This window comes from Haliotis rufescens, unplaced genomic scaffold, assembly GCF_023055435.1.
Source record: "Haliotis rufescens isolate VD_foot unplaced genomic scaffold, xgHalRufe1.0.p SCAF_62, whole genome shotgun sequence".
Classification (NCBI taxonomy): Eukaryota; Metazoa; Mollusca; class Gastropoda; order Lepetellida; family Haliotidae; genus Haliotis; species Haliotis rufescens.
This window is the reverse complement of record NW_025964353.1, coordinates 1,569,126-1,595,524: the sequence shown is the minus strand read 5'-3', so window position 1 is coordinate 1,595,524 and position 26,399 is coordinate 1,569,126. Positions and strand designations below refer to the sequence as shown.

The window sequence follows — 26,399 nt, the reverse complement described above, 5'->3', positions numbered from 1 at the left end:
CGGTAGCAGACGACGCGCCGCATGTGGGGTTTATCCCTTGCTTATTTTCACACATTTAATGTGTCCAATTTAAGGGTCTTAAAATTTCCAGTGCGAAATACAAGTGGTACTGCTACCAGTTTGTGGTGAACGAGTTGTTGTTTTAATTTGACACTGTAATCAATTTAGTGTCAGTTCATTTACTTTGGCCTACGAAAGAGGCAGTGGGCAAGATTAGAGTGTCAGTATTCTGTTATCTGTTTCAAGAGAAGCAATGTTCACTAGTTAGCACTGGGTAATATTATGTTGGGGTTAACTGATAACGTCTATTTTCATTTTTAAATTACCACAAGGTAATATTTTGTCGAATACTGAGTTATAACCGGATAAGTACGGGGGCCGTCGCATCAAGGGCGATAACTCCTCCATTCATACGTGCAGAGATCCAAAGGCCGAATCTCAATACGATTAAGCAAACAAATAGTTGTCACCTTGGGGACGGCGACGCTCAAATGCAAGCGGCCTACTAAGAAAGCCATATTGAACAGATAATGCCCCGACTCGAATGTGTATGGTTGGTCGGTTGTGTTGTAGTGGAAGTGATACAGTGGCAATGAGGATTCAGAGGGAATGTTTGGAGAATGTTACAGATCCACCTTCAGTTGGCTAACGGGATACCATTAAACAATTAGGATACTGGTAAGAAAAGTTACTGTGTGAACTTTGTATTGATGTCATCGTCTACTCTTGCATGCAGTTGCATACACTTTTGGATTTTACATAGACACATGCTTGTAGCAATTTATATTCATAGAACTCTAGCTTTAAAATGCTTGTAGATCTGAGTTATTTAACTTCATGTTTTGTTGAATGTTTAATTTTTATTTCATGAATTTTGATGGTAATGCTTATTAAATTCAATCATTATATGCTAATGCAATTATAATTATGAAGAAAACTTATTTATTATTTCTAATCTATGTTGTTTCTTTCTCTTATACATTCTCTTAAAAATATTTTAGTTTCTTTTCATTAAACCTATCTTCTGAAAAACTGTTATGTATGCTGGAATGAAGTTTGTATTCCAAAAAGTTCCTCTTATGCCATTTTGTGATACAAACATGGATTTTTTCACAAGATAATAACTGATGTGTAGTATGAATTATTTATTAATTAATAATGTTAATAATGGACATTCCATTTATTCAATTTCAGTCGAAAGATGTTGGACGTGTACAACTATACTGGATCTTCCCTATCCAGTACAATGAAGCATCCACAGTCCAATCGGGAAACCTATGAGTTTAACCTGGGAAAGGCTCCAGAACTGAGATGTGTTTTTTCACAAAAGGCAACTGTGTGTGGAAAATGTGAAACATGCGAGTTAAATGACCGACTCAAATATGTTAAGGAATGGTTCCCCCGCTTTGGAGACCATTCCCAAAAACGCTTCATGTTGGGATTGATGAGACGCATACACAGTATTAACCTACTACAACAATTAGTGACTCTTCTTCAACCGTTACTGAACAAGGACTATACCTATGCTCGGATGAGAACATGCCCAAGTTTACGGACAGATACAATGACACTTAGTTCCGATCGGAGTTTATCATCCGGTGCTGTTGAGTACTACATTACCTCGACATGGGACTGGTTTGCAAAATCAAATTATTGGTCAAAATCAAATTTTGCCCTGGCATTATTGCGTTTGTGTGATGTTCATCTTCTACATATTCTTGGGACGCAAGCAAGAACATTACTCATCTCCGAGGAGAACGCATGTGGGGGCCATGAAGGTAATATTCCATCCATTGTTGAAACTGATCCATCCTTGTTTCAAATATTGCTAGGTAGGCAGATATTTAAGAAAATTTATACATTTATATTTGAAGAAAGTACATATTCTAACTCAATAATAGGGGCTTATTTTGAGAATTTACATTTATATTTATATATATATTTATATTTAAGATTTACAAGACAATTATTGAGTGATACAGCTGAATACTCTAAACAAAACATGTTTTAAGTTAAAACCTCATGTTTGTGGTTCATAAATTGTTTCTGTCCAGAGAAGCAGTATATTAATTCCCCTTAAACCATGGCTCCTTTGTCTTTGACCGTGGTCTAACTAGGTTTATTGTTAGTTAAATACGACTTGGCAATGACGAAATTTCTTTTTTTCCCTAGCATTTATGTTGATGATAGAACAATTTCATGTAAAAAAGGTCGCCAGCGGGATTTGAACCCGCAAAGTCCGCACGGAAGGTTAACGAATGTAGTCTTCTGCCTCGGCAACATGGGAAAAATTGTGTGAAATTAACAACTAAATATTTAGTTACATCAGACTAATTGTTTATCCATTTATGAACTGCAAAATATGTTTTATGCAATTTTTATAACAGTATGTTACTCGATGCATGTTAGTATTTGTGCAGTACTTGTGATTTGGTAGCTTTTTGTTCAAGGAAACAAACAGATAGAAACGAAATTACTATTATCTTGATCATGGCTATGTTTGCTCATAAAAGGCCCATAACATGGGCAAATAATATTTAGGTGATTAATAAAAGCGCTTGAATTGGTCCAAAATAAATGGTTTACTTGCCCCGGGATATAAATTTCATAACCCAAATCAGCATTTAAAGTTGGAGGTGCATGTGTGAAATGCTCGGGGGCACATATTTCATGTGCTTCACGCAGGGCTGACTCACACAGTGTTCTAACAGTTGAGTTCCTGAATATATCTTTCAGAATACCTTTAACAAAACCTGGGTTTTTTTAGCATTTTAGGTGCTATAAATGTTGGACATGGTTTAATTATGTTAGACCACTCGGACCCCAGTGTCTAATCGTTGAAATGGTTGATTAAACAACTCGGCCCTGCACACCTCGTGGTCTAAATAACCATTTCAACTATTAGACACTGGGTCCGAGTGGTCTAACCTATACTTCTACTAATGTATATTCAATTCAGTTGTCTTTTTCCATTTTAAACTAAACACATTTGATTCCCATAAGCATGGTTATCTTAAAGTTCAATGAACAAAACAAAACTGAAGTATTGAATATAAAGCAGGCAGGGTATATGGAAATATGGATTAATTATGAACATACATGATCATGATGATATAACATATATATACGATGTCAGATGTCAACTTTGAGATAAGAAACTTTTTGAGTTTGATGATGGTAAATTCATCAGGGTGTTACTGTATATGGTATAGCAATTGCCAGTAGATGATGAAAATAAATTATATTTTTCAGTTGCTGGGATTAAAATAACTGTTTCTTGTTTTTCAAGGGACATCAGTGTAGTTGTTGATGTGTTCACTCGCATTAGGGGAAGGAAGACCACCCAGTGTCTAACCAATTCTCAGAGTTCACTGACCATTGCCCTGATTTGGCTCAATACTGCTAAAAATGACATAAAACCCACTCACTTGCTTACTCTTTTGTTGCTTTTGTTTAAGATAGTGGTATGAGGTCCTCTTGCTGATTCAAAACTCTACTACACGCAAATTGGTTGATTTGTTCCGATATAATGAATTATTGGGTGCAAGTTTGTCAGTGGAACTGTTCTGACAGTTTTACAGCCTTACATCTTTTATATGTTTTGTGTTTGCAAGTTATATACATGTTTGCCTAGTTACTGACATTAACATCCTGCTGGGAAAGAAATTGGGTGTTTTCTTTGCGTCTGTAATATATCAAAGAAGCTTTCAGCAATCAATCTGTCATCTCATCACATTTTGTGATATTGTTTTGTTTGCTTGGACATAGGTACAAGATGTGATCTTTTCTCCATCAAGCACTAAAGAATACTCCAGCATGTTATTTTGATTGTCAATTGTCAATTTGGCAAAGAGTTAAAATTCACTTACGTTTTATGTCTTGTGCCATCACAAGCTGAAGAATAGGACAAAATCTTAAACAAGACATGTTTTGGACAGTGTTACAAATTGTTTGGGGCAACATAAGATAAAGTGAATCAGTGACTTTGCTGAAGATAAATGTCATTACAACATTTTTGTAATTTTAGCAAATTATGATTGGACAGTCTTTCTGTACCATTCCCATAAATGAAAAATATCTTGTGGACATTTTGGATGATTATCAATAAATGTCATAGAAAATGAACAAAACTGAAACCTTGAGTTAATCAATACAGTTGTAAGAAATCTGTAACTAATTCTCTCCATAGCACTGGCTACATTAACTTCAACAACTGATTTGTATATGTGGTCACTCTGTTGAATGGCTTAAGTGAAATTGGTGTATTAATGTACATGATGAATGTCATGGATATGTTCGTTCTTTTGCTTTTGCAATCACAAGTGATGTGTCAAATCCATTGACTTGTAGTAAATCAGTAATGGTCATTAATGAGGGTCTATGGTATAAAAGAACATTTGAAACATATTGAAAGCATGTATTTTCATAGGCGTATCCAGTATTTTGAGAAAAGGGATGCACATAATGCCTAAATCACAGTTAATATGTTAGGAATCTTAAAGAAAGGTGGTGCTCTTCTGGATCTGCCAGTGATTGTGTAGCAGTGTCTAAATTATGATAGTTACTAAAAGCAAATGGATGATGTACAGTAAACTACGGTTATAACGAATACGCTTATAACAAACTACGGTTATAACGAACGAAAATTAGTAGTCCTTTTGAGTTTGTTATAACCGTAGTTTACTGTATGTTGGTATTAAAGGGATGAGTCAAAATCTTAAGAGCTGGTTGTGTGTAACAATGTGGATTTTGAAACAATATGTATGACAGAAATTAAGATATGAATAAAAAAGGCTATGTATATAAGTATGACCAAGTGAATGCGTAGAATAATAACAGCAAGCAATGACTGCATTCTATGCTATGTGTTAAATGTTTGAGTTGACTCCATTAAGGGATATTGAAAGTTGGAGAGTAGTATAAGTAGGAGATCAATTGTATTTTTTAAATATACAGTGTTCACTTGGGGTTGTTCATTAATCGTATGTAGAAATTGGCAATAACAATCTCAACTATTCAGGGCCAGAGTCATAAGTGAAACTCAGGTATTGTACTTACAACAGTCATAGCTTTTGCTTTGTGATGGAGGACCAAGGCTTTTGTAAGCATCCAAGAATAAGTTTGACCACTTCATGCTGCTCTATGCTTAACATATCACATTGTTATGTACTAATTATGCTTGTACCTGTAGAATTAGTTTAGTATCATGTAAAAGTTACCATCATGTGGGCTAGTGCTCTGTTGTATCACTCAGACTGTAGTACTGTATATCAAGTGACCTTTAATTGGAAGTAGTCAGAACCATAACATATTTCCAAAAGCATGATCAGTTTCTTCTTGATAACAGCAATGTTTTTTTTTCAAGAACACTGATGATATTACTGATGCAGCAAACAAGAAATAATATCATGGTTATTGTTCCTGTTACTTTAGACAGTTTGGTTTGCTAATCTAGACTATTAGAGTAATGTAAATACACAATCTTATTTATATTACCTTCATGGTGAAATACTTTTGGAAACTTGCTGTATATAACATATACCTGGAAGGGAATGATATCATAAAACATTATATCCTTACAGCTTAGGTTCACGTAGAGGTTAAGCAGGCAACAGTCAAAGTTTGAGGTAACCAGAACTTTGAGGTAGAGGAGTTCCTCGCTTGGACTTCAGTGAGATAACCATGTTCAGTCGGATACGGCGTGTTATTTTTGTGTTTCAGACTTGACTCACACTGAGGCACCATCGGTTGCTGCTTCAGACTATTCCTTTGATTCGGACGACCATCGGGAGCTTCTTTTTCTTCAACAGACCAATTCACACTATGGTCGAATACGCTCAGACCCTTTCACTGGAGAATGTATTGATGAGTATGATCAGGATATTATCAATGATGACAGTGGAGATGACAGTCTCTCTGGATCAACTGACCTCTCCATTGACCCAGCTTGCATGGTGGTGTCTACTTCATCTAAAGCTTACTCTGGGGTGTCTCGGTATCGCGACTTCATCCGGTTGTTGCCTGTACATCTGTCTAAGTATATTCTGAGCCTTTTAGACAGACCGACACAACAGAACGCACTCTGTGTGAGCCAGAACTGGAGGGTTCTGATCCAGGAAGTTCACAAGGAGTTCTATGTCAATCAACAGCTCTGGGAGGAGGTCATGTTGATGCAGGTAAATTAAAGGAAAATCACTGGTAACAACCAAAAACTGGCAAAAATTTAAAGATTGATGTCTCGTTCAAAAAAGCAATTGATTTATTTGTTCCAAATACTTTTGAGACTACTAGCCCAAACATGGATCTTGGCATAATTTTCAGTTGAATGTAGTGTTAGGGACCAGTTCAAAGGTTGGATGTCAGATAAAATGGTGAATTCCTTAAGTTTTGAGACATACCCCCTACCTCCTTAAAAATTAATTCTGAAAATGTTGAACTCCTGAGTAGAGTGACCTCTTTTGGTACATATTCTCATGTGTTACCCTGCTTTTTCAGGACGATAATCCATTAAAGTTTATTTACTGGGTGTTGAAAATCATCTGAAGGGTTTTTACAGATCAAATCTGCCATTCTGTATTACACACTGCACTAGAAGGACTCACCACTAGTGCTGGCAATTACAAAACCCTAACTCCTTGATAGACCAGATGTATTTAATGACTCCTAACAGCATGTGAATATAAATGGGATAGGTGAAAAGGGATCAGAGAGTTTGCTCAGTTTAGTTACTATATTAATGATTGAGTCATCAGGTAAGTTGATTTTATCGGATGAAAAACTTGCGGGGCCATTGCTTCACAAACCCCTAAACTTAATGAATTATGATTTTTATGCAACATCAAACTTTTGAACTGGTCCCTTATTATGTGAATTATTATAAGTTGCGATTACTATATTAGACCGAACAAATTTTATTAGACTGTGGCTTTGGACTAGTGGATAGAGTTGCAGACTGAGATTGTAAATGACAACAGAAAATTAACACATTAAGCACTATTTCTCAGTATCCTTTATGTAAATGACAATGAAAAGAAATACCAAATTTGTGAAAAGGAACTTTATGTACTAGGAATCTTTGCAGCAGTAACAGGCCTTGAAACGTTGTCCATCTTATCAAGCATGTTATAATTATGAGCAGTTTTATTGTCCCCCATAACTTTTGTATTATTGACTAACTGAATTGAAAAATAATCTGTCCCAGATGTCATGGCTGTTGCATTTGAACTGAAAGCAACCGAGATATCGATAATATCTATAACTGGTATGTTAATTGGAACAAGTTCCACTCACAGCAATCAGAGTGTATATTTTCATGGGTCAATTCAGACATTAGTCCACAAATTCAAGACAGGTCGAAAGTTATTAGGACTAGTGACTAGTTTTCTGCCAAAATGTACCAATGTACAATGATCAGTGTTAGATTTAAGAAGGCTCCCAGGATTGTTGAGGCTTTATGTTGCAGTGTTAAATAATCAATGGACCTGTTAGATCTTTAAGTTTAATCATGAAGGACCGCTCAACTTTCATTCTAACAGTGGTGAAAGTGTTAGATTTAGAAAGCTCCATTGGGGTGTCTGCCCAAAAACTTTCACTCATATTCCTATGTATCATTGTACAGTGTATACTAGAGATACTAAAAATATGGTTATGACTTGTTTTGAGTTATTTTATATGTTTTTTAATCACTAACAAAAGTATTGTCACAACAACGTGACATATAAGAGTATTCAGTCAAGGGATGAATTATTACCATTCCAACCATGGTCATTTTTAAAAATCAAGAAATTGTTTTAATGCTGGTATTTAATCCCAGATTGAGTTTCTACTTCCTTGGCCCCAAGAATTCAATATCATTATGAAGATAAGTATGTAATGAATATATTCCTTAAATCAATGGTAATGAATGGTTCATATTCTTCAAATATTTCTTCATTTTAAGATGTATTTAATAGAAATATTTAAAACATATCAGCAAACACTCTTGTTAACATATATCAGCAATATATACAATGTATGGTTGTAATGTATTTCAAACACAAAAATAGAATAAAAAGGGTTTCTATCAACACCAAAATGTTCCACATTCAAAATGGGTTGAATAGCCTGGCAGTTTTTCTAAGCAGAGCAAGTGTTATGTCCTGTGACATAGCAGTGTTGTGAATGTGGCCAGAAGCTGTTTAGATCAAACAAGCAGGTGTAGCCATGCCATCAACAACTGCCTTTATATCTTGAGGGGAAGTCACCTGATTTAACTACATAACTGTAATATGTGTAGCCCGAAATAATCTTCAATCTGGTAAGATATCAGAAATATTTATTGTTTAGCAAAAGACCCTCCAGGAGGTAGGTTATTATGCTATTTCAATCTGTATTTACTGTTAGTTACAATATTCCGTTAAAGCATTAGCATCATATTATGGTAATAATTGACTATTCAAATTACTGCTGACCCTGTAAGCCTCTGCGTCATACCTGAATGGCTGTTGTTGTTTAGGGGTACAAAAATCTCATGGTGCTAGCTTACAAAGCCATTTTGTGTGCAGAGGTATTATTTGTGTCCCAGGGAAAAGAGCAGCTGAAGGGCTTTATAATGTCTTTACAGTGGGCTTGTCATGGCGTCCCATAAATCAGAACTGAATTGACAAGTATTACTTTCTCAGCAGCACAAATAATTCACTGGTGTTCTTAGAACTTTACTAATAATTTTGGTAACAAAAGACCGCTATGCTTGTAATAATTCTGATGAAATGGTTTTTGATAAATTGAATAAAATGAACCTAATAAGCTCTCTTTATGAAGGTACTATTGTATTAAGATCCTATATGTGGTTTTGTTTGTTTTATTCATGGATTTCTTATGAGCTAAACAGTAATTGCAACTGATCATGCTGATATGAATCTATTTTGCTCCGAATATATAGCCTTGGTTGTATTGTCCACTATATATTGAAAGTTCAGGTTGGTTCATAGCAGTCTTTCATACTGTTGTCAATCCACATTTGATAAGAGCATTGAGATTGCAATAGAACCTTTTTATCCCTTTTTCAATGGCAATTGAATAAGGATATTATTTTCTAATCTTGAAATAAATTACTTTTGAATATGTGGTGGAAAGGCTCCAGAGGATTTCTTATGTGATTAATATGTTTTCGATGATGCATACTTTGTTAGAAATCATTAGTGTCTTGTTTAAGAAACTAATTGTAAGTCACATCAGGTAGTACTAATGGAGTAATCCATATCAGATAGTCAGCATCCATGGCTAATTGATGCCAGGATTACCTGAAGTGAATGTTATCAGGCTCGACTAATCCCTAAGCACTGGTTTCTTAGGAACAACAGCAGCCCTGAAATAAACAGCAAATCCTGTTTGGATTATGAGGGAAATTATGCAGGCTCGTTATATTGATCAAGGTAGAACTCACCCACACAGAAAATGTCAAGTGGATTTAATATCCCTCACCACCTCTTGTGTGGCTACTGACTAAGGCTATTTATTCCATATGTTCATGGGAAGAATTTAAATCATAGGATTACATGGATTGTGAATAATTGTGGCTTTGTGCAGGCTTATACAGGTTACCCAGCAGGCAGTTACAGTGTTCTTATGTGTACAATCTGGGCTGAGGATTAGCTGGATCATTATGGCATAATAAGCATTTTGATCAAGATTCTTAAAGTATATATATGACACTGGACTAGTTTAGTGGCTCTCAGCTGTCACAGTGTTTTATGTTGACTCTGTGAGTAAAACGCTGGATTGCTCATTCACTTTAAATTGTATCTAATTCTATTATAAGAGGGTTTCAAGAAAAATGGAAACTTTGTGCTTTGTTGTCGGATTGGGTTGACACAATCTTTATATCAGGAAAATAATAAAATACATATGGGACATTAAACCTGAATCACTCACTCATGCACTAATGATTGTTCTGACATAATACTACAGGTACTGATAAAAACCTATGCCGCACATATTGACAATATTATGATGTGCTAAAATGTAGGGAAGTGCTCACAATGACATCCATATGTGTTTATTTTAATGCATTTCTCACATCTGTCTAACAATCTTTATTTATATATTTGTAGGACTCAGATCCATGGTAGGACTCTGATCTGTTGCGCATATCCAGATCTATGACAGATTATCATATAGTATTAATAATTGTCAATTGTTATAGCGTTATTCATCGTATAGATTCATTTAAGGGCAAACTTTTGATGATTAATGTTGTGATTTCTTTTGATTATTTTAATCATTTCCCCTTTGGAACAGCATCATCGGTGCAGGTAATGCATATCAGTACTTTTCTTTTAAACATTTCCGAAAGTTTCATCGTAGAAATAAATTTATAAGACCTTCTGCACCATCCTCTCATTTGACGGAGTTGATAAAATCCTGAATATTTGCACACTTCCCCACTTCAGACTAAGAGCATTTACACAAGGAACTTCTTGTATTTTGAAAAATCATTTGAAAAGGATTTGGCATTAGGGTCTTTCGATACTGGTTTCTTCCTCTGCCTGCATGAATCTGCCATAAGAAAACCTTCATTTTCTATGATGTTCAGCACCCTCATTTTCGACTGATCGCTGTATCTTTCTGTAATAGACGTTAAACTTACATGACATCATCACAGGCAAGGAGTCGTGACGTCGTCTCAAGAATGACATCATACAACAACTGAACTGATTGTCCATTCATGAATAAGACATCATTGCAAACATGACGTCACATAACAATGAGAGTCTGTCCCACCATAAATCTGAGTCCGACATATTTACACTGTGAACTGTTCATGGTGTTTGTGTCTGTTATTTTCATGATTCTCATGACCTTCAAACCAGAGTTTCTGAAACACCAAAGTCATTTCAATGACTTTACCCATGTACATTCTTGATGTAACTGTACCCAGAAGTAACATATGAATGTGTTGGCGTGTAGGGGTGTGTACCGATAAGGCCGCCATTGCAGGTGTCACGTTCCTCCTGATAGCACACTCAACGCAGGTGCAGTCTTCCGCTCACTGAACACAACCTGCGGGCTGTTTGTCATGCAAGCACTTGCCAGGACAGGGACACACTTGGTTCTTAATTACATCAATAATGGAATAATGTTTCATCTCTGTCAAACTGTTTCACAAGTAACAGATAAGTAGGCAGGGGTAGCGGTTTGGGCGTGGCAGGGCTGTGGCAGTATTTACTGGGGGTAAAATAGAGGCTGATCTGACACATATCTCATGTTTTTGTGATGATCATAACTACTTGTATTGCCATAGAAAATGCATGGCTATTACTGTTGACCATCATATCAGATGTGTTTGTTTAAAAGTACATAATATCTAATATATATATGCATATATATACATATATTGGGCCAGTATATATATATATATTGGGCCAGTATATATATATATACTGGTTATTGCACTGTCCTTTGAAAACTTTTTCGTTATATCATAACTCATATTATATACTTTAGTCACATTCTGACTGAAATATTGCTGATGTGAGTTTTCAATCAATCAATCAATCAATCAATCAATCACAACCAACCAGCCGTAACCAACTATCCTTAGCCAACCTATTTGTATTGTTTTATATCAATGAATCATTAATAACCAGCCAGTTTGTCAATCAATCAATCAATCAATCAAGCGTAATCGATCAATCAATCAATCAATCAATAATGGCATACTTTTGTCTCATATATTGTGTGTGTTGCAGGGTCCTGAAGGATTTGGGTTGTATTTTATTGACCCCTAAACTGTCTATTCTACATAGCACCAATGAGAAGGACGTCATGGGTTCCTCCCTAATTTGTAACACTGCATGTGTAATTACAGCCCAATTTCTTTCAGTAAAGTAGACACAGCTGACAATGGTCCACACATTCAGTAATTACTTAAACCTACTGAAAGACAAGTTGAAGCTTGTAGACTCAAATGTTTGAGCTGTCACAGGCTTTAATGGATGTTTGAATGAATAGGCATCCTTTAAAGAAGCACTTACCACATTTAGTAGAATACAGTGACTTACAAAACTAATGAATAACATTCAACTCTGACTCAACTCTTTGAAAATACTTCAAATCTTAAATTTATGTCTAATCAAGGATACATTAATGGGCTTTGAATAAAGTTTCTTTAAATAAAAATGTCAGGATTGGTGATATATACGTGTAAGCTATGATGAAAAAAGTAATGAACATGCCAGTTTTACCATGTTAACAGTGTCACCAGTACATTAATAAAACAATAAACCATTCTTCAGAATGTGTTGTTTAGATAAGTTGTTGCCAAGTTTTGTATGTCAAGTGTTCTCATGGAAAGATCACTAACTGTTTTCCCACCATTGATTTTGCCATGCTGGTACAGAAAGTCAATTCCTGACGTAATCAAATAGTCATTATATTGATCTGCTTTATACAACACTACAGTATCAGGTATCTTCAACTCCCAAGGTAATAGCAGATACAGATGATGAGTGTGGCAGCAAGCCGGTGGACTGAAGTCTGTTGACTGGCCTTATCCAGCATTGACCTGACTTCAACCCATATTGAGCTAAATGACATTGTCAAATGTATAATGGATTATTGCAGTCCTTCCACAGCCTAGATTTAAACGAGATCCCTGCTCACACTGGCCTGATACCTGACATCACAGGACTATCAGGGTGTATCACACTGTATTGTGGGACTAATTCCTCCTTGCATGGGCTGCTTGACAGGCTCTGTACATGATACTGTTTCTATGCAGTGGTCGCCCATAGAATTCAGATGCAATCAAAAGATTGTCAATATTCATACAAGCTGACACACTAGGTGATAAAATGTGAATTACGGTGTTGGTGTTTGTGGTGTAGGATGACTAAGCATGGTGTTGCTATTGACGCTGCTAGTGTCTTATCTGTCGTGTGCTATCACTGAACTGAAACGTGATGATAAACCAGTCAGTTCAGTTACTTATTATAGAATGTACTTGTACATATATACAATAACAAACAATTATTAAAAGTTTTAATGAGTTTTAATTTGAAATTGGCACTAGTCTTATAGTCCTTGCCAAACTGCCCAATCATTAAGGTATCATAAAGACTTATAGAAATTTGCCCTTTTAAAGGGCTTTGCTATAATTATGTTATCATTATGAGGACTAGTGGACTAAACCTTTAAGTTCTATTGCTGTGCAGTATTTTTGTCTTTTAAATAACACCTATACAGTTTGTAAGTTTAGAAAAGAATATGAAACATAAATTACAGTCTTGTGTTTTGACAACATATATGAACTATCAAATTGAGTATGTCAGTTTGAGAATATTACATGCCACTAGGGCTGCAATGAATACACTATGAGGCAAATACGATTCGTATCACGAATATAGGGTAATGAATACAAATATTAATTCACATATACAATAACTAGTCAGCAGTTGATGTGCTGGTAATATTTGTCATATTCTGTGAAACATTAACAACATAAATCATTTGACATGGTTTGTTAATTATTAATATATTATACACTTATACTGCACTTATCCAGGTACTAGTATCTGCTCAAATGCTACAGACCAGTGACCAAATTCCTGTCAAATTAAATATGATAGTAGTGTTTTCATTGAAGAAATCTATGCATATCATATGTTCTAATGGATGTTTTTAGGTACAGGGTATGTGAATGCACATGATTGCATATTCATAAATATTCAATTCTAGTGGCCACGAATAACGAATTCAGTTCCTGAATGGATACAGTTCGATTCACCGTAACCATGAGTCATTATGGCCCTACTTGCCACACAGTAGTGGTCAGTGGAGTAAGGTTAGAGACTAGTGAAAAGGACTTGATGCTTTCCCCCCAACTCAAATTAGGTTATATAAACCACTAGTCTGAAAAGAACTGCAGATAAGTTGACTTGATGTTGTGGTATTGTAGTGAGTGAGTGAGTTGGGTTTAACGACGCTTTTAACAGTATTCCAGTTATATCGCGGCGTGTAAGCTTAATGTGGGAGGAAAGCCCGAAGTGATGCAGGTCTCGGACGTTTACCACTTCGGTGAAACCCACAAGCATGGGTATGGTGCTGACAACCTAGAAACATAATCAGGGCGAACAAGGATTCGAACCCACAATCATAGGTTTCTAGCGTGCCCAAGGGACGCAACTCTGCACAGCGAATCGCGGCGCCTTAGACGACTGGGCCACCCGTGCCCCTGTGGTATTGTAACCCAGTGCAGCACATTTAGGAAAAAGAAGAAATCATGTAATATGTAAACAATACTGAGTTGTAGCTTATTTTGACAGTAAGTAGATATTTGATCAAATATGGCTTGGCTAGTGTGTGGTTATAGCTATCTTTGCCATCAGGCCGCTGGTTCAGCCCTGAGGTATTTCTGAGTGTCCTCCTGTTTTCAGGGAGCAGCAGCACAAGGCGTGAACTCCGTCTATGCCAATGATGTGGATGTGATAGTTCCCCGGATTGACACCGACACCAACGATGTCATCCTCACTGATGGTGCTGTCATCAAGACGATGTTCAAGAGTGAGATCAACTTCAACACCGCGTACAGCGGCCTGGCCACCATGAAGGTCATCATGGAGGAGAGGAATGTCTACTGTGGAGCCTACAACGTCATGGTGATCTGCGACCAGTAGGTTACTCATTATCAGGGTCTAGTTTTGCAAGGGTCAAAACATATTTCCGTAACATGGGGTGATATATATCTCATATAACTCCTTTGGTATAGTTATTGTTGAAGGAAGTAAGTTTAGGGTGAACTTTGAACATTTTCTCCACATCAGATCTAATCTGAGTTATTTCAGGGCTTTTGGTTGACAGCTACAGCATTAGCATGTTTAATCACCCCATTAGCCACATAACTGGTGTTTTCCTGGACAAGGTGCTTGTCACTTACGGTTATGTGTACATAGACAGCTCTGCTGTTAAAGAACTAGGCGACCAATACGTAGGGCTGTAGTTATATAGACTGTCACGATACGATGCATGTCTGTCATACTTGGTGAGGAATGTCCTGACACTTGTTATGTTAAGTAGCAGTATTTAGTCATTAAGGGGAATAAATAGATGCCCCGAAGAAACATGTTAAGTTAAACATGACAATGGATTGAGATCTTTTGTAAATTCTCAAAATGAGTATTTTACATTTCATTTTTATATAATTTTTTAGGTCACCCTAATATATACTTGTAACATTTTGTTTTGACACAGCTTTTCCGCTATCATGGCATGAAGTATCATGATGTGTCTTGTTTCCCCTCTACCTGAGATCTATAGGACATGAACCTTGTTTAATGATGCCATGGTTCGTTCCTTCAGGGAGGACATCCACCGAGTGATGCACACTGATGGAGGACAGACAATAGCCCTGGGGTCCAAGGACCGCAAGGTTCGCTTCATTGACTGTGAGTCTGGGAAAGAGAAGGGGCCAGTGATCACAGGTCATGCTGGATCCGTCCGTTGTACCTACCTCTGTGAGAAGAAGGGCATCGTGCTGAGTGGAAGCTACGACACCAGTGTCAGGTAGGTAGTAGAGATGTAGTGAGTTGTGCCTTGTGGAACTGTGGAGTCTTACCACAACAATGTTTTCAGATCTTTACACTTTAGTATAGTTTTATAGTCATATAATGTCAGTTCAGTTAGCTCTATGACGGCAGTCTATAAATAATCGAGTCTGGCCCAGACGATCCAGTGATTGATATTATGAGCATCAATCCACTCAATTGGGATACGATGAGAAGCATCTACCAAGTCAGCGAGTCTGACCACCCAATCCCAATTGTTGTCTCTTCCGATAAGCATAGTCACCTTTTGCAGCAAGTATAATAGGGTTGCTGAAGACCTATTCTAACCCCATATCTTCACGGGTTCACGATAAATAGGTTTCTGAATCAATCCAATAAGCTATTCATCCACAATTGGTTATTTTTATTAAAAACATGAAAATTGTTTTGTTCAACCATTTTATGCAGGACAGACTTGAATTCAGTTTGACATGGACTTGAGCATAATTCTCATTGATCAAAATCTAAGTATTGGGCATTTTCAAGAGTTCACTGTTGAAAAATTATGGAGAGTTAGATAAATTCAGAAATGGGTGTTTTCCAGAAAGTACAATATATAAATCTCATATAGCAGGTTTTGTTGAAGGGCTTAATCATTACGTGTCTCTTTGCCATTGCTCTGTATTTATGATGGATTGCAGTCACATTCATTATGCGCTGCCATTATCAATAATTTATTTCAGTATAATATATTGATTGATACCCAATAACCTCACTCCCGCCAAAATGATCAATCAACTTAATATGTGCTAGTTTCTTGTGCACACCATCTCTAGTCAGAACGGAGTACTTTAAAAATTATGTTTTACATAATTTCCATGAACAATATTACTTTTCCAATATTACAATAGCTTTCCTAAAATACTTGTAGCCAAGATGGATGGATTTTTAAATAAGATGAATACGGTTCTTTTAATTAGTGTTTTGTTTTGCTGAAGTAGCTTTTGTTTTCAGGTGCTGGTCTATTGAAACTGGGCAGTGTCTAAAGATATTCCGAGGTCACCGAGACACTGTTGTGACAATTATTGTACATGGAGAGACTCTAGCAACGGGGTCCAAAGATTCCTCCTGCAAGGGTCAGTATTAGAATGAGTAATAAAATGACCAAAATCATTTTTGAATCTGAAATAACAGATTCAAAACAATTCCTAACATAATTAATTTGCACATCATCTCATACAATATTTGGGGGATTACAATGAAAGAAATCTTGGGCCACCCTGTCAGCCATACCTCTTAATCCACTTTCATTCAATTTCAACTTTGAAAATGATCGAATTAATGAATTTTCACACTGGTATTAAATATAATTACTTAATAGACTTAATAACTGAAACTCTAAAGCTCAGGTTAAGGATTATTTTCAAAATATCTCAAATAATAAATCCCAATATTTGCTATACCAACTTAAAGGTTTATAAATCAACATGTTATTTTCTTACCACTTCACACCTAAATCTTACCTTATATCATATATTTTTCGGAGAACATGATAGTATTTTTATGTAATGAATCAAGAATCAAGAAGATAATGTGTAATGTGTTTAAAAATCTGTTCCTTTCAGTATGGAACCTACAGACAGGAAAATGTTTGCGAACCTTCCGCCACCGCCACCCTGTTCTAGCTGTAGCGCTGTCTAAGGATCGTTGTATCTCAGGGTGTGAGTCAGGCAGAGTTAAAGTGTGGAATGTCGAGTCAGGGGAACTCATTAAGGTGAGAAGCTATACCAGCTTGAGAATTGAAGCTGCAGTGTATTATTGTAGTAGAAGTAGAAGCATCGTGCTGATGTTGGTCCAGTGTATAGTTTCTTGTTTGTTGTTTAACGCCTACCCAGCAATATTCCAGCTATATGAAGTCAGTCTGTAAATAGTCAAGTCTGGGCTAGACAATCCAGTGATTGATATCATGATAGTCAATTGGTTGTTTGACATGCATTAACCAAGTCAGCCAGCCTGACCACCTGATCTCTTTAGTTGCCTCTGTTGACAAGCATGGATAGTTGAAGGCCAATTCTAAACCAGATGTTGATGGTGTGTATATTTCCTAATTAAGATGTGGGCAAATGTGTTTCATTACAATCTGTGCCCATAACTTGTGTGTCTACAAGCCTGAACGTGTCTCTTGATATCATTTTCTGTAGATCTTTAGCGTTAATATATTGACCATTATTAACAAAGCTTACTTGACCAAATGACATTTTACTAGACTTGGGGTACAGACTTGTGGCTACGTTGTTCATACAATGTTTGGCCCTTACTATATGAAGGTTCATACTCCAGTGAGCTCACACAAATTGAAAGTCAATTCTAATAATTTTTGGTATCACATTTTTTAGCTCGAAGGATGTACGCCTAGATCTATACACAATTTAATTTAGCATGTGTGACTTCATGTTTACACCGACAGCTAAACAACAACCAGCTGTATTGCGAAAAAAAAGTTCCTCAAAAAGAGAGGTGACATGAGCGTATGTATGCTCAACATGCTTTACAGGAAAATGTTGTTGTTTGTTTACAACAAATGTATTCACATAATATCATCATTGGGTGAGAAATGTCTGTTAAGAACTACCTCAGTAAGTCTGTCATAATGACAGCGCATTGTAATACGTTTACATCAAGTATAAACCCCGTGAAGATTCCGGGATAGAATAGGTCTTCAGCAACCCATGCTTGCCGTAAAAGATGACTATGCTTGTCGTAAAAGGCGACTAACGGGATCGGGTGGTCAGGCTCGCTGACTTGGTTGATGCATGTCATCGATCCCAATTGCGTGGATCAATGCTCATGATATTAATCACTGGATTGTCCGGTCCAGACTCCATTATTTACAGACCGCCGTCATATAGCTGGAATATTGCTGAGTGTGGTGTTAAACAACAAACCATACCAAAAAACATCAAGTATAAGACGTCAAAATGGCCAACAAGATGAACATGACGGGAGAGATTTCCGAAGTTGTTAATGAACCTGTGGCGGTTACATATGTTAGTCATCATTGGTCAATTGGCCAGTAATTGAAAGGTGATTATAAAGATGTGTCAAATAGATACTAAGGTACTTGTCATTGTCAGTCTACACACCGATCGAGTCGATACTACAATAGTAAACTTAAGATGTGTATTTCTATGTTTTGTTCACCAGGATGGGTCGTAGCGAGGACATTCATAAACAATCATGCAGTCAAACTCTGAGTATGCTAAAACACTGAGTTCAAGATTAAAGGGTCTAAATGATCAGAAACAATTCTTCTGTATATGTATTCGTGCTTGGGAATTTCCAGTAGTTCCCCCAGGAATGTGTAAGTTATCTGTCAGTGTTTACGTCAATTGAAGAATTTTTCTTGTGAAAAACTTATGAACTTCAATTTGTGTCGTTCATACCACTTATGAATGTCAATTTGGGGGTCATATGACCAACCTTTTGTCCAATGGAAAAGCTGTATACACAATGTATCAAGTAATCTTCACATTAAAAATTTATTCATGAATAAACTCGCTGTTTCTCAATTTCGTGAAACTTATAAGCACAGGTAGGGTGCCAAGCATCAAGGAAAATAACTGGATGAGATCTGGAAATTAAGCTCACTATGATCCAGCAGATCCTAGCAGCAGGTGGCCAAATCTATCTTGGTGTTCAAATTCAACCCAAGAAAATATGAACTGAAGTGTACTTTTTTTTATCCCAGAGATTATCAGGCCACCAGGGCCCAGTGACAGCCATCAAGTTTGACCGCTGGCATATTATCACAGGCAGTAAGGATGGCTATGCCTTGGCATGGAGTGCCTTGGGAAAACACTCTCGCTGTCTACAAGCTCTCAGACATCCCAAGTGAGTGAAGCAGTACATGTCTGGTCTGGCCATTTAGTGTGTAAGCAGCACTTTACTCTTCAAATGCTCGCATGTGGCTGGCTGCAATGGAACAAGGGAGATAACTCTTCTAGGACTGTCCTCAGACCTCTGGCTTGTTTGATCCAGTTCAGATTGCAACTGATCAGCAATGCATACTGTCACATATCTATATCTGTAGTCTTGTGACTGTTGGTGTCAGTTTGTGTTGAATTAATATCAAGACTCATGTTTAGAATAATGTTATATAAGAAAAATGTTTTTGTGTAAAATTCCAACATGGCATGATGATGATGACAATAATGATTTGACTTTTCCTAAAATGAATGTGCTTCTACCTTAAGACTAAATGTATGGAGACTTAATAACAAATGTCATGGACAAATAATTTGGAAGTATTCCTATGTGTTGCACACAGAAGTAACAATGTTGATTGCCATGTTTCCAGAGAGGTGCTCTGTCTGGAGTTCATGTACCTCCGTGTCATCACGGGATCAGCTGATGGCCGCCTCAGGATCTGGAATATCCGAACTGGTCAGTGTTGTCGCATCATGAGAGGCAACAGTCGCAGTGACCCAATCCACTCCATCATAGCTATGGGAGATAGGTAAGGCTGCAGCCTGTAACTGTTAAAGAAGTCTGATTAGGAACAACAGAATACCTAAAACAAATTTTCAAATGAAAATTATAAATATATGTTCTGTTTATTTATTAAAATGCACACTTTATCAAGTCTTATTTTATTTCAATGCAGCTTTTTGTTACCATACATTTTAGTCATCTATCCTTATTAGAATTTGACCATATTTGTGGTTTTGATTATTCATGATATCATTATGAATTAAAGTTACAAATCTTTAGTGAATTATTTTTACTGTTTCTCCTGATTGATTTATAGGTGTATTGTTTTCTTCCTTCAGTGCTGTTTATAATATTGAATAAAACTGGTAACTCCTAAAACATCTGTAATCTGTGGTTCTTAGTACAACATTTTGATCCCAACATATGTGACCCACCAGAGTAAAGGGTACCTTATGGATACTTGGATACAATTGTGCTGTGACTTCATAAAGAAAGACCTTTGACATTCACTTACTTCCATAAAAAAATCACCACATGTGCGGACTGTAATAATTATCTTATATTTCTCTCACTAGTTTGTAATGTAATTAAAACATATTTTCAAAGCATTTCAGCATACATTTCAACTAGTCAGACATTATATCTAAAAACTGAAATTATTACATGAACAGTCATGGGCAGAAAAATATATTGTATTTTTATGGTCCTACGATACTGTACTTTTAAAATAAAATAAGAAGTCAAAATGTGATTGTTCACCCATAAGGTCCCTCATCTCATGGTTGGTCACACATGTCCTCAATGGTTGCTTTCCTATATATGCCTTCATTTGATGCTTATGATATGCAGGCAATGTCACATCCCCTTACTTTAGCATGAACAATTTGTTGCTTTTAGGATCACCCTGAACACTCACAACAACCTGCTTGTACTGAACTTTGAGAAGGTTGACTGGGACTACAGCCTGGAGACAGACAAGGTGCCCTCCATGGTGCAGTACAGTTCCTACTCCGACTCCCCGGTCAGACAGCAGCCCTACTCCTACATCCGGGCCCAGAGGATGAAGGTGGCAGGAGCGGCCAACAAGAAGATCATCAACCATGATGGCAAGCTGGATGAGCCACTGAGGTACACACCCCAGATGCAGACCTCATTTCGTGCTCCTCAGATACCTCACAGCGCTAAGACACTCAGTACTCACTCTCTGTCTGAGGCGAGGATGATCCAGTTCAGTAGGGGAACATCTGGTCTGGAGAGTCATGAGTGGGCACCGTTAGGTCCAGGTTTTGCCACTGAATCGCGTATCACCTTTCAAACTGACCATGGTCAGACCCTGTCACCTCCCAACAGCCCCTTTAAGAAACCGCCTCTGTCACCTCAAGCTCAGTCGTCAGCTCAGTCTCGGACCCGGCCAGGAACATCCAAGTCGGGCAAGGGACAGCCCACTGTTACTATTTTAGAGCAGAAGCCAGACCATATGGATGAAGACGATGTGCCGACGGAACCTCCTGTTATACATCGCAGAGTCTCATGGGCATTTGATAAACCTCTCAATAACAAATCAAAAGATTTTAGTTTGTCTGAAATGAAGTCTTTGCTTCGATCTCAAATTAGAATGAGAGCTGAAAGTGTAGTTCCTCCAGACTTTATATATTTGACTGTAAATACAATTCAGAACTCCATGAAACCGAGTGAAACAAGCAGTAACACTCGGAATAATATGAGAGATATTGAAGTTGTTCCCTACACCCAAAAGCAACGCCCATCGTCCTCCCCTGGAAAGATCGATCCCAGGACTAAAGTACCTATTGAAGAACTTGGTCTGGAACAGTTCATTCCTGTAGGACAAGGGGAAACAATATCTGACTACTCGGATCTTAGATCTGTGCGTTCACTCCGAACCAAGGAACAACCAAAGCCTCCACCAATACCACCGAAAGAGTCCATCGCAACTCATTGTGTATCCACTCCCATCAACCCATCTCGACACATGAGCATCCATCCTAAGAGGATCAAGTCAACACTGCCCCGAGGTAGGGTCATCCGACCAATATCTGCTGCAGTAATGCAGAGGACATCAGCTCATCAACCTCGCAGAGAACCCAAGTCCCAGCGTCCCGTGACAGCCCCAAATTTGACCCGCCCCATCACCTCGACGTCCATCCCTCCCAGCATTGCAACAGCACTGCCAGGAGCACCAGTCCACCGCCCTAAGTCACGTGGGCTGTCGTCCTCACAACACACAGCCAATGTAGTCCCAATGCTCATGTATTCCAAAGAGGTGAAGGACACTATAGAGATGTTCAAGCAAAGACAGAAGGACCGGGAACAGCTAATCCCTCGATCAGCAAGTGAGCCTAGTCTGGGAAAAGTCAGTCCATTTAATGATCCTTTGAGAAGTCATGTCAGATTTGAGCTCCGCACACACAAACAAGAAAAAGAGTACATCAACGACATTGAGACCATGCATCGCGATCAGAGACAGCGGGAAGAGGATACACTGGAGAAAAAGAAGAGAGCAGCATGGTTGGCTAGGGTCAAGGGCAAAGAAGTCAAGGACATTCCAATGACTGTTAGTGTGCCAAAGTTAGACCTAAGCCAGTAGACACTTTATTTAATTGAAACTGTTTCACAAAAAGCATGACTTAGAGACAACCTGCCAGTTTAGAAAACAACAAAAACTTTAATAATTCCAATTCTACAGAGAACTCTTATAAATGATTACCAAGCTGATGATTTGTGTGTTGGACAGGTTTGTGTTTATTACTTGGTCCATTCCACCATCGCACTTAAGGAATCAAATTAGATCCTTCCATGTCTCTTGTCCGTTTCAATAATAACCAAACCTCCAATAGTACATCAATATTATGAACTCTTTTAATTTGTATTTTTACGAAGAAACATATTTCTTTCATTAAATCCTTTGTATTTCATTATAACTTAAGAAAGCGTGATAAGAAATTTGTTTTGCAATTTTACTTTCAAATTCCATTTTTCCTATTGTTTAAGGTTTTTAATTGCTAATAATTAAGAACATCTTTAAACATTCTTCACAACAAATCTTAAGGTTATTTTTGTTATAGTATAAAAACGTGGAAAAAAATGCTTTAAAATAGTTTTCCTGTGTAAAGTATGCCAGTGATTGGATATAAACTACTGTATCGAGTGTTGTATTGAAAGTGCCATTGTGATGCCTTTGAGAAGGGTTAGGGTTAAGTGATGATGTGTTAACTAACATATGAGTGTGATACATGTCTGTTGTACTTCATGCTATCTCAACAAACTCTCTGATGTATAGGAGTGACATGCGATCTTAAAGCTTACAAGTCACAGATACTCTCTAACACTTTGTCAGACATAACAGAAAAGGTATAGTAACTGTTGAAATGAGACTATTAACAGACCTGTTCATGTTTAGGCAAGCAGGACAAACTAGCTGTATTAACACTGTCCAATTGAAGTAAAATTAGAATGTGAAATTCATATACTTCTATGTATACGATAAAATCCACTCTAAAATCAATGGTTAAGGTAGGCATTATGATAATATGTTAGACCAATTTAATAACTTGTTTTACATTATTTTATACCAAAAATACCCAAATCCAGAATGGGATCAAATCAGTGACCTAATTATTACTGCATTGTGCCTCTCAGAATATTATCTTGTGTATAAGACACATATAGCTTTCTCTGCTGAACGATTGTGGGGGCATTGTATCCTTTCTCCTCATGTTGAGTATTTACTGAACCAAGCAAGAAACGACAGTCACAATTTCCCCACTGTAGGTTTGGAGATATAGGTTACTCGACACAGTTATTCCCCATTACAGATTTACTTGTATATTCTGCTGAGGGGAAGACCTATAAAACAAGTGATAAAAAATTTCTTGCAGTAGTTACAATTTTGGTGTGATGCTGAATGTTAAACATATAAAGCCATATTAGAACTTATATAATCACCAAGAAGCCTATTTGCCAGTGAAATTTCCAAGATATCAGACTTCCAACACCTGACAGAATGTGTTTTATAAGATTATACACTAGGTTGTAAACAAACAAAACAAATTAGGAAGAATATTTACTCACAGGTTAGCCTTCAACATTTGCCAGTTTATTCATTGTTTGTTGTTTGCAAGAGTTTGTATTTTATTAACAAATGTGTTGTACATATAAGCTATGTAATGCCAGTTAGTGCTACGTGTGTCTCAGCAGCAGCCGTTTGAGGTCTCTATTCCATGTATTCCCAAAGTCATATTACTCTGTACAGTGAAACCCTGCTCATCCAGACAGCACTGTTCCCAGTTAAAAGATTCAGGTACTAGTATATAGATCCCCCAATTAATTATGTGAGATGAAATGGGGCTTAAGAAAGCGTTCAAGTATATTGCACTTATATAGCAAAATTATGTATGCACCTGCATACATGTGTGTTTGTCAGTGTGTGTATGGCTGCTTGAACTAGTTCGGACAAATGCTGGTTTTATAGTGCTAGCCAACTGAGATACCATACCACATATGTAACATGAATACTCCACTCAGACACAGTATACGAGTCCTTGATTTATCCCCTTAGTGCTGAGCTCAAGGCAGGGTAACAAGAAGTACCATCTGTTAACGTCTTTTGGTATGACGTGGACTGGGATCAAACCCCCGACCTACTGGGCAGACGCTTGGTCAACGGAGGCGCTCAACAGTTAATGAATCCTGGGTATGGGTGTAAATCCCTTTATGTTTGTTCAGTACATACACAACAGAAGTTGTCTGGAATGCAGGGATTCTGGATTAACGAGGTCCTGACTATTGAGGTTTGACTGTAGTTGGCTGATTTGGTTCAGTGTGATTGTATACCCAAGTTACAATGTCAGTATTACATGTATTCATATATCTGTTTGTTTCAGTGTTGTGAAAAATTACTAAGTCTTGAAAATGATGCAATCTGGAGTTTTTCTTTTAACTGGATTGTGATAAAAAAATTGTCTATACACATACAAACTTTCCATATACATAAGTAACCTGTGTCTTCAATCTCAGAAAATATACATGTGCAGTGGAAAGATTATTTCTGTTGCTGTGAACTGATACAAATTTTATTTTCCGACATAAGACAGATTGAAAGTCATCTTCAAATCCTTCCAGATATTTCCATGTGTTTATGTACACTTTACTAGGTTTTCTATTTTTATATACCAAAGTCTGTGATATCTTGATTTATATTGGTCTGTTGGATGAAAAACAGAATAAAATAAATATCCCAAATATGTACTTCTTGGTCTTGTGCTTACCTACATTTATGAGGATTTCTTCAGCCATAGTTGTGATGGCATAAGGTTTTGGGTAAAAGTTGAATTTCATTCAATATTGTGCAGATTAATGGTAAAAATCATAAAGAATTCTTGTTCATTATCTGGCAGGACAAACACACAATAGCATATAACTTATAATGGCATTTCTCTTCTCTTATTTATACACTTATCATAAGACTTGTTCATCAAGTTATGATCTTGTAATCTGAACAATATCATTGCATGTAAGTTATTAAGTCAAGTTCAGGAGGCAGAAAATTGGATGATAGCATGAACCACAATCAACAGAATTTGGGTAGGATTGCAGTCAATCAACCAGTTCACATAGCAATATCTTTAGTTGTCGGTTTAGAAGGTTTAGTATCAATGGAGACAGTTCACTGTGAAGATCCAGGGTAGAATAGGTCTTCAGCAACCCATGCTTGCCCTAAGAGGTGACAAACAGGATCCGGTGGTCAGGCTTGCTGACTTGGATTCATGTCATTGTATCTCAGTTGATTAAATCTATGCTCATAATATCAATCACTGGATTGTCTGATCCAGAGTGGATCGCTGTCATATAGCTGGAATATTGCTGAGTGCAGCGCTAAACAACAAACAAGAACAAAAAAAACTTTGCCTGATCGTCATAAGTATGTGTGATTGTGTGTTTCTGTACTGTTGCAATATTCTAGCTACCGTATTTCCTCTATTAGACGCCTGGGATTCTATCTATTTCGGACAAGCCTTTGACCCGGCGTCAATTAGAGGCCCGGCGTCTATTGGAGGCCCGGCTTCTATTGATACCCCCATTTCACTATGACCACGAATGTCCCGAATCGTCAAGAAATGGAAATATTTTGTGTTCGTAGATATCCGAAGATATATCTCAAAGGGAGTCCTCATTATGTAATTTAGGTCCCAAAAAGGGATCATTAATTGTATCAATTGATCGACCCGGCGTCTATTAGAGGCCCGGCTTCTATTTTGCACTGAACAAATGACCCGGCTTCTATTAGAGGCCAGGCGTCTAATAGAGGAAATACGGTAAATGACAAGTCCTCATAAGTCGGCACTTATGATATGCATGCGGCACCCTGAT

The 26,399-nt window shown here is 37.2% G+C and overlaps 1 protein-coding gene across 1 annotated transcript; it reads left to right on the top strand.

The window, feature by feature from the left end:
• Window positions 1-14: 14 nt before the first annotated feature.
• On the top strand, window positions 15-25,277 carry LOC124110826 (F-box and WD repeat domain containing protein 10B-like). Its single transcript, XM_046470263.2, has 10 exons — window positions 15-678; window positions 1,195-1,778; window positions 5,722-6,176; window positions 14,415-14,650; window positions 15,337-15,540; window positions 16,536-16,657; window positions 17,147-17,295; window positions 19,270-19,412; window positions 19,879-20,037; window positions 20,910-25,277. Exons 2-10 carry the CDS (start codon window positions 1,202-1,204, stop codon window positions 22,615-22,617), a joined length of 3,753 nt encoding a protein of 1,250 aa, XP_046326219.2. The 5' UTR covers window positions 15-678; window positions 1,195-1,201; the 3' UTR covers window positions 22,618-25,277.
• Window positions 25,278-26,399: the final 1,122 nt, after the last annotated feature.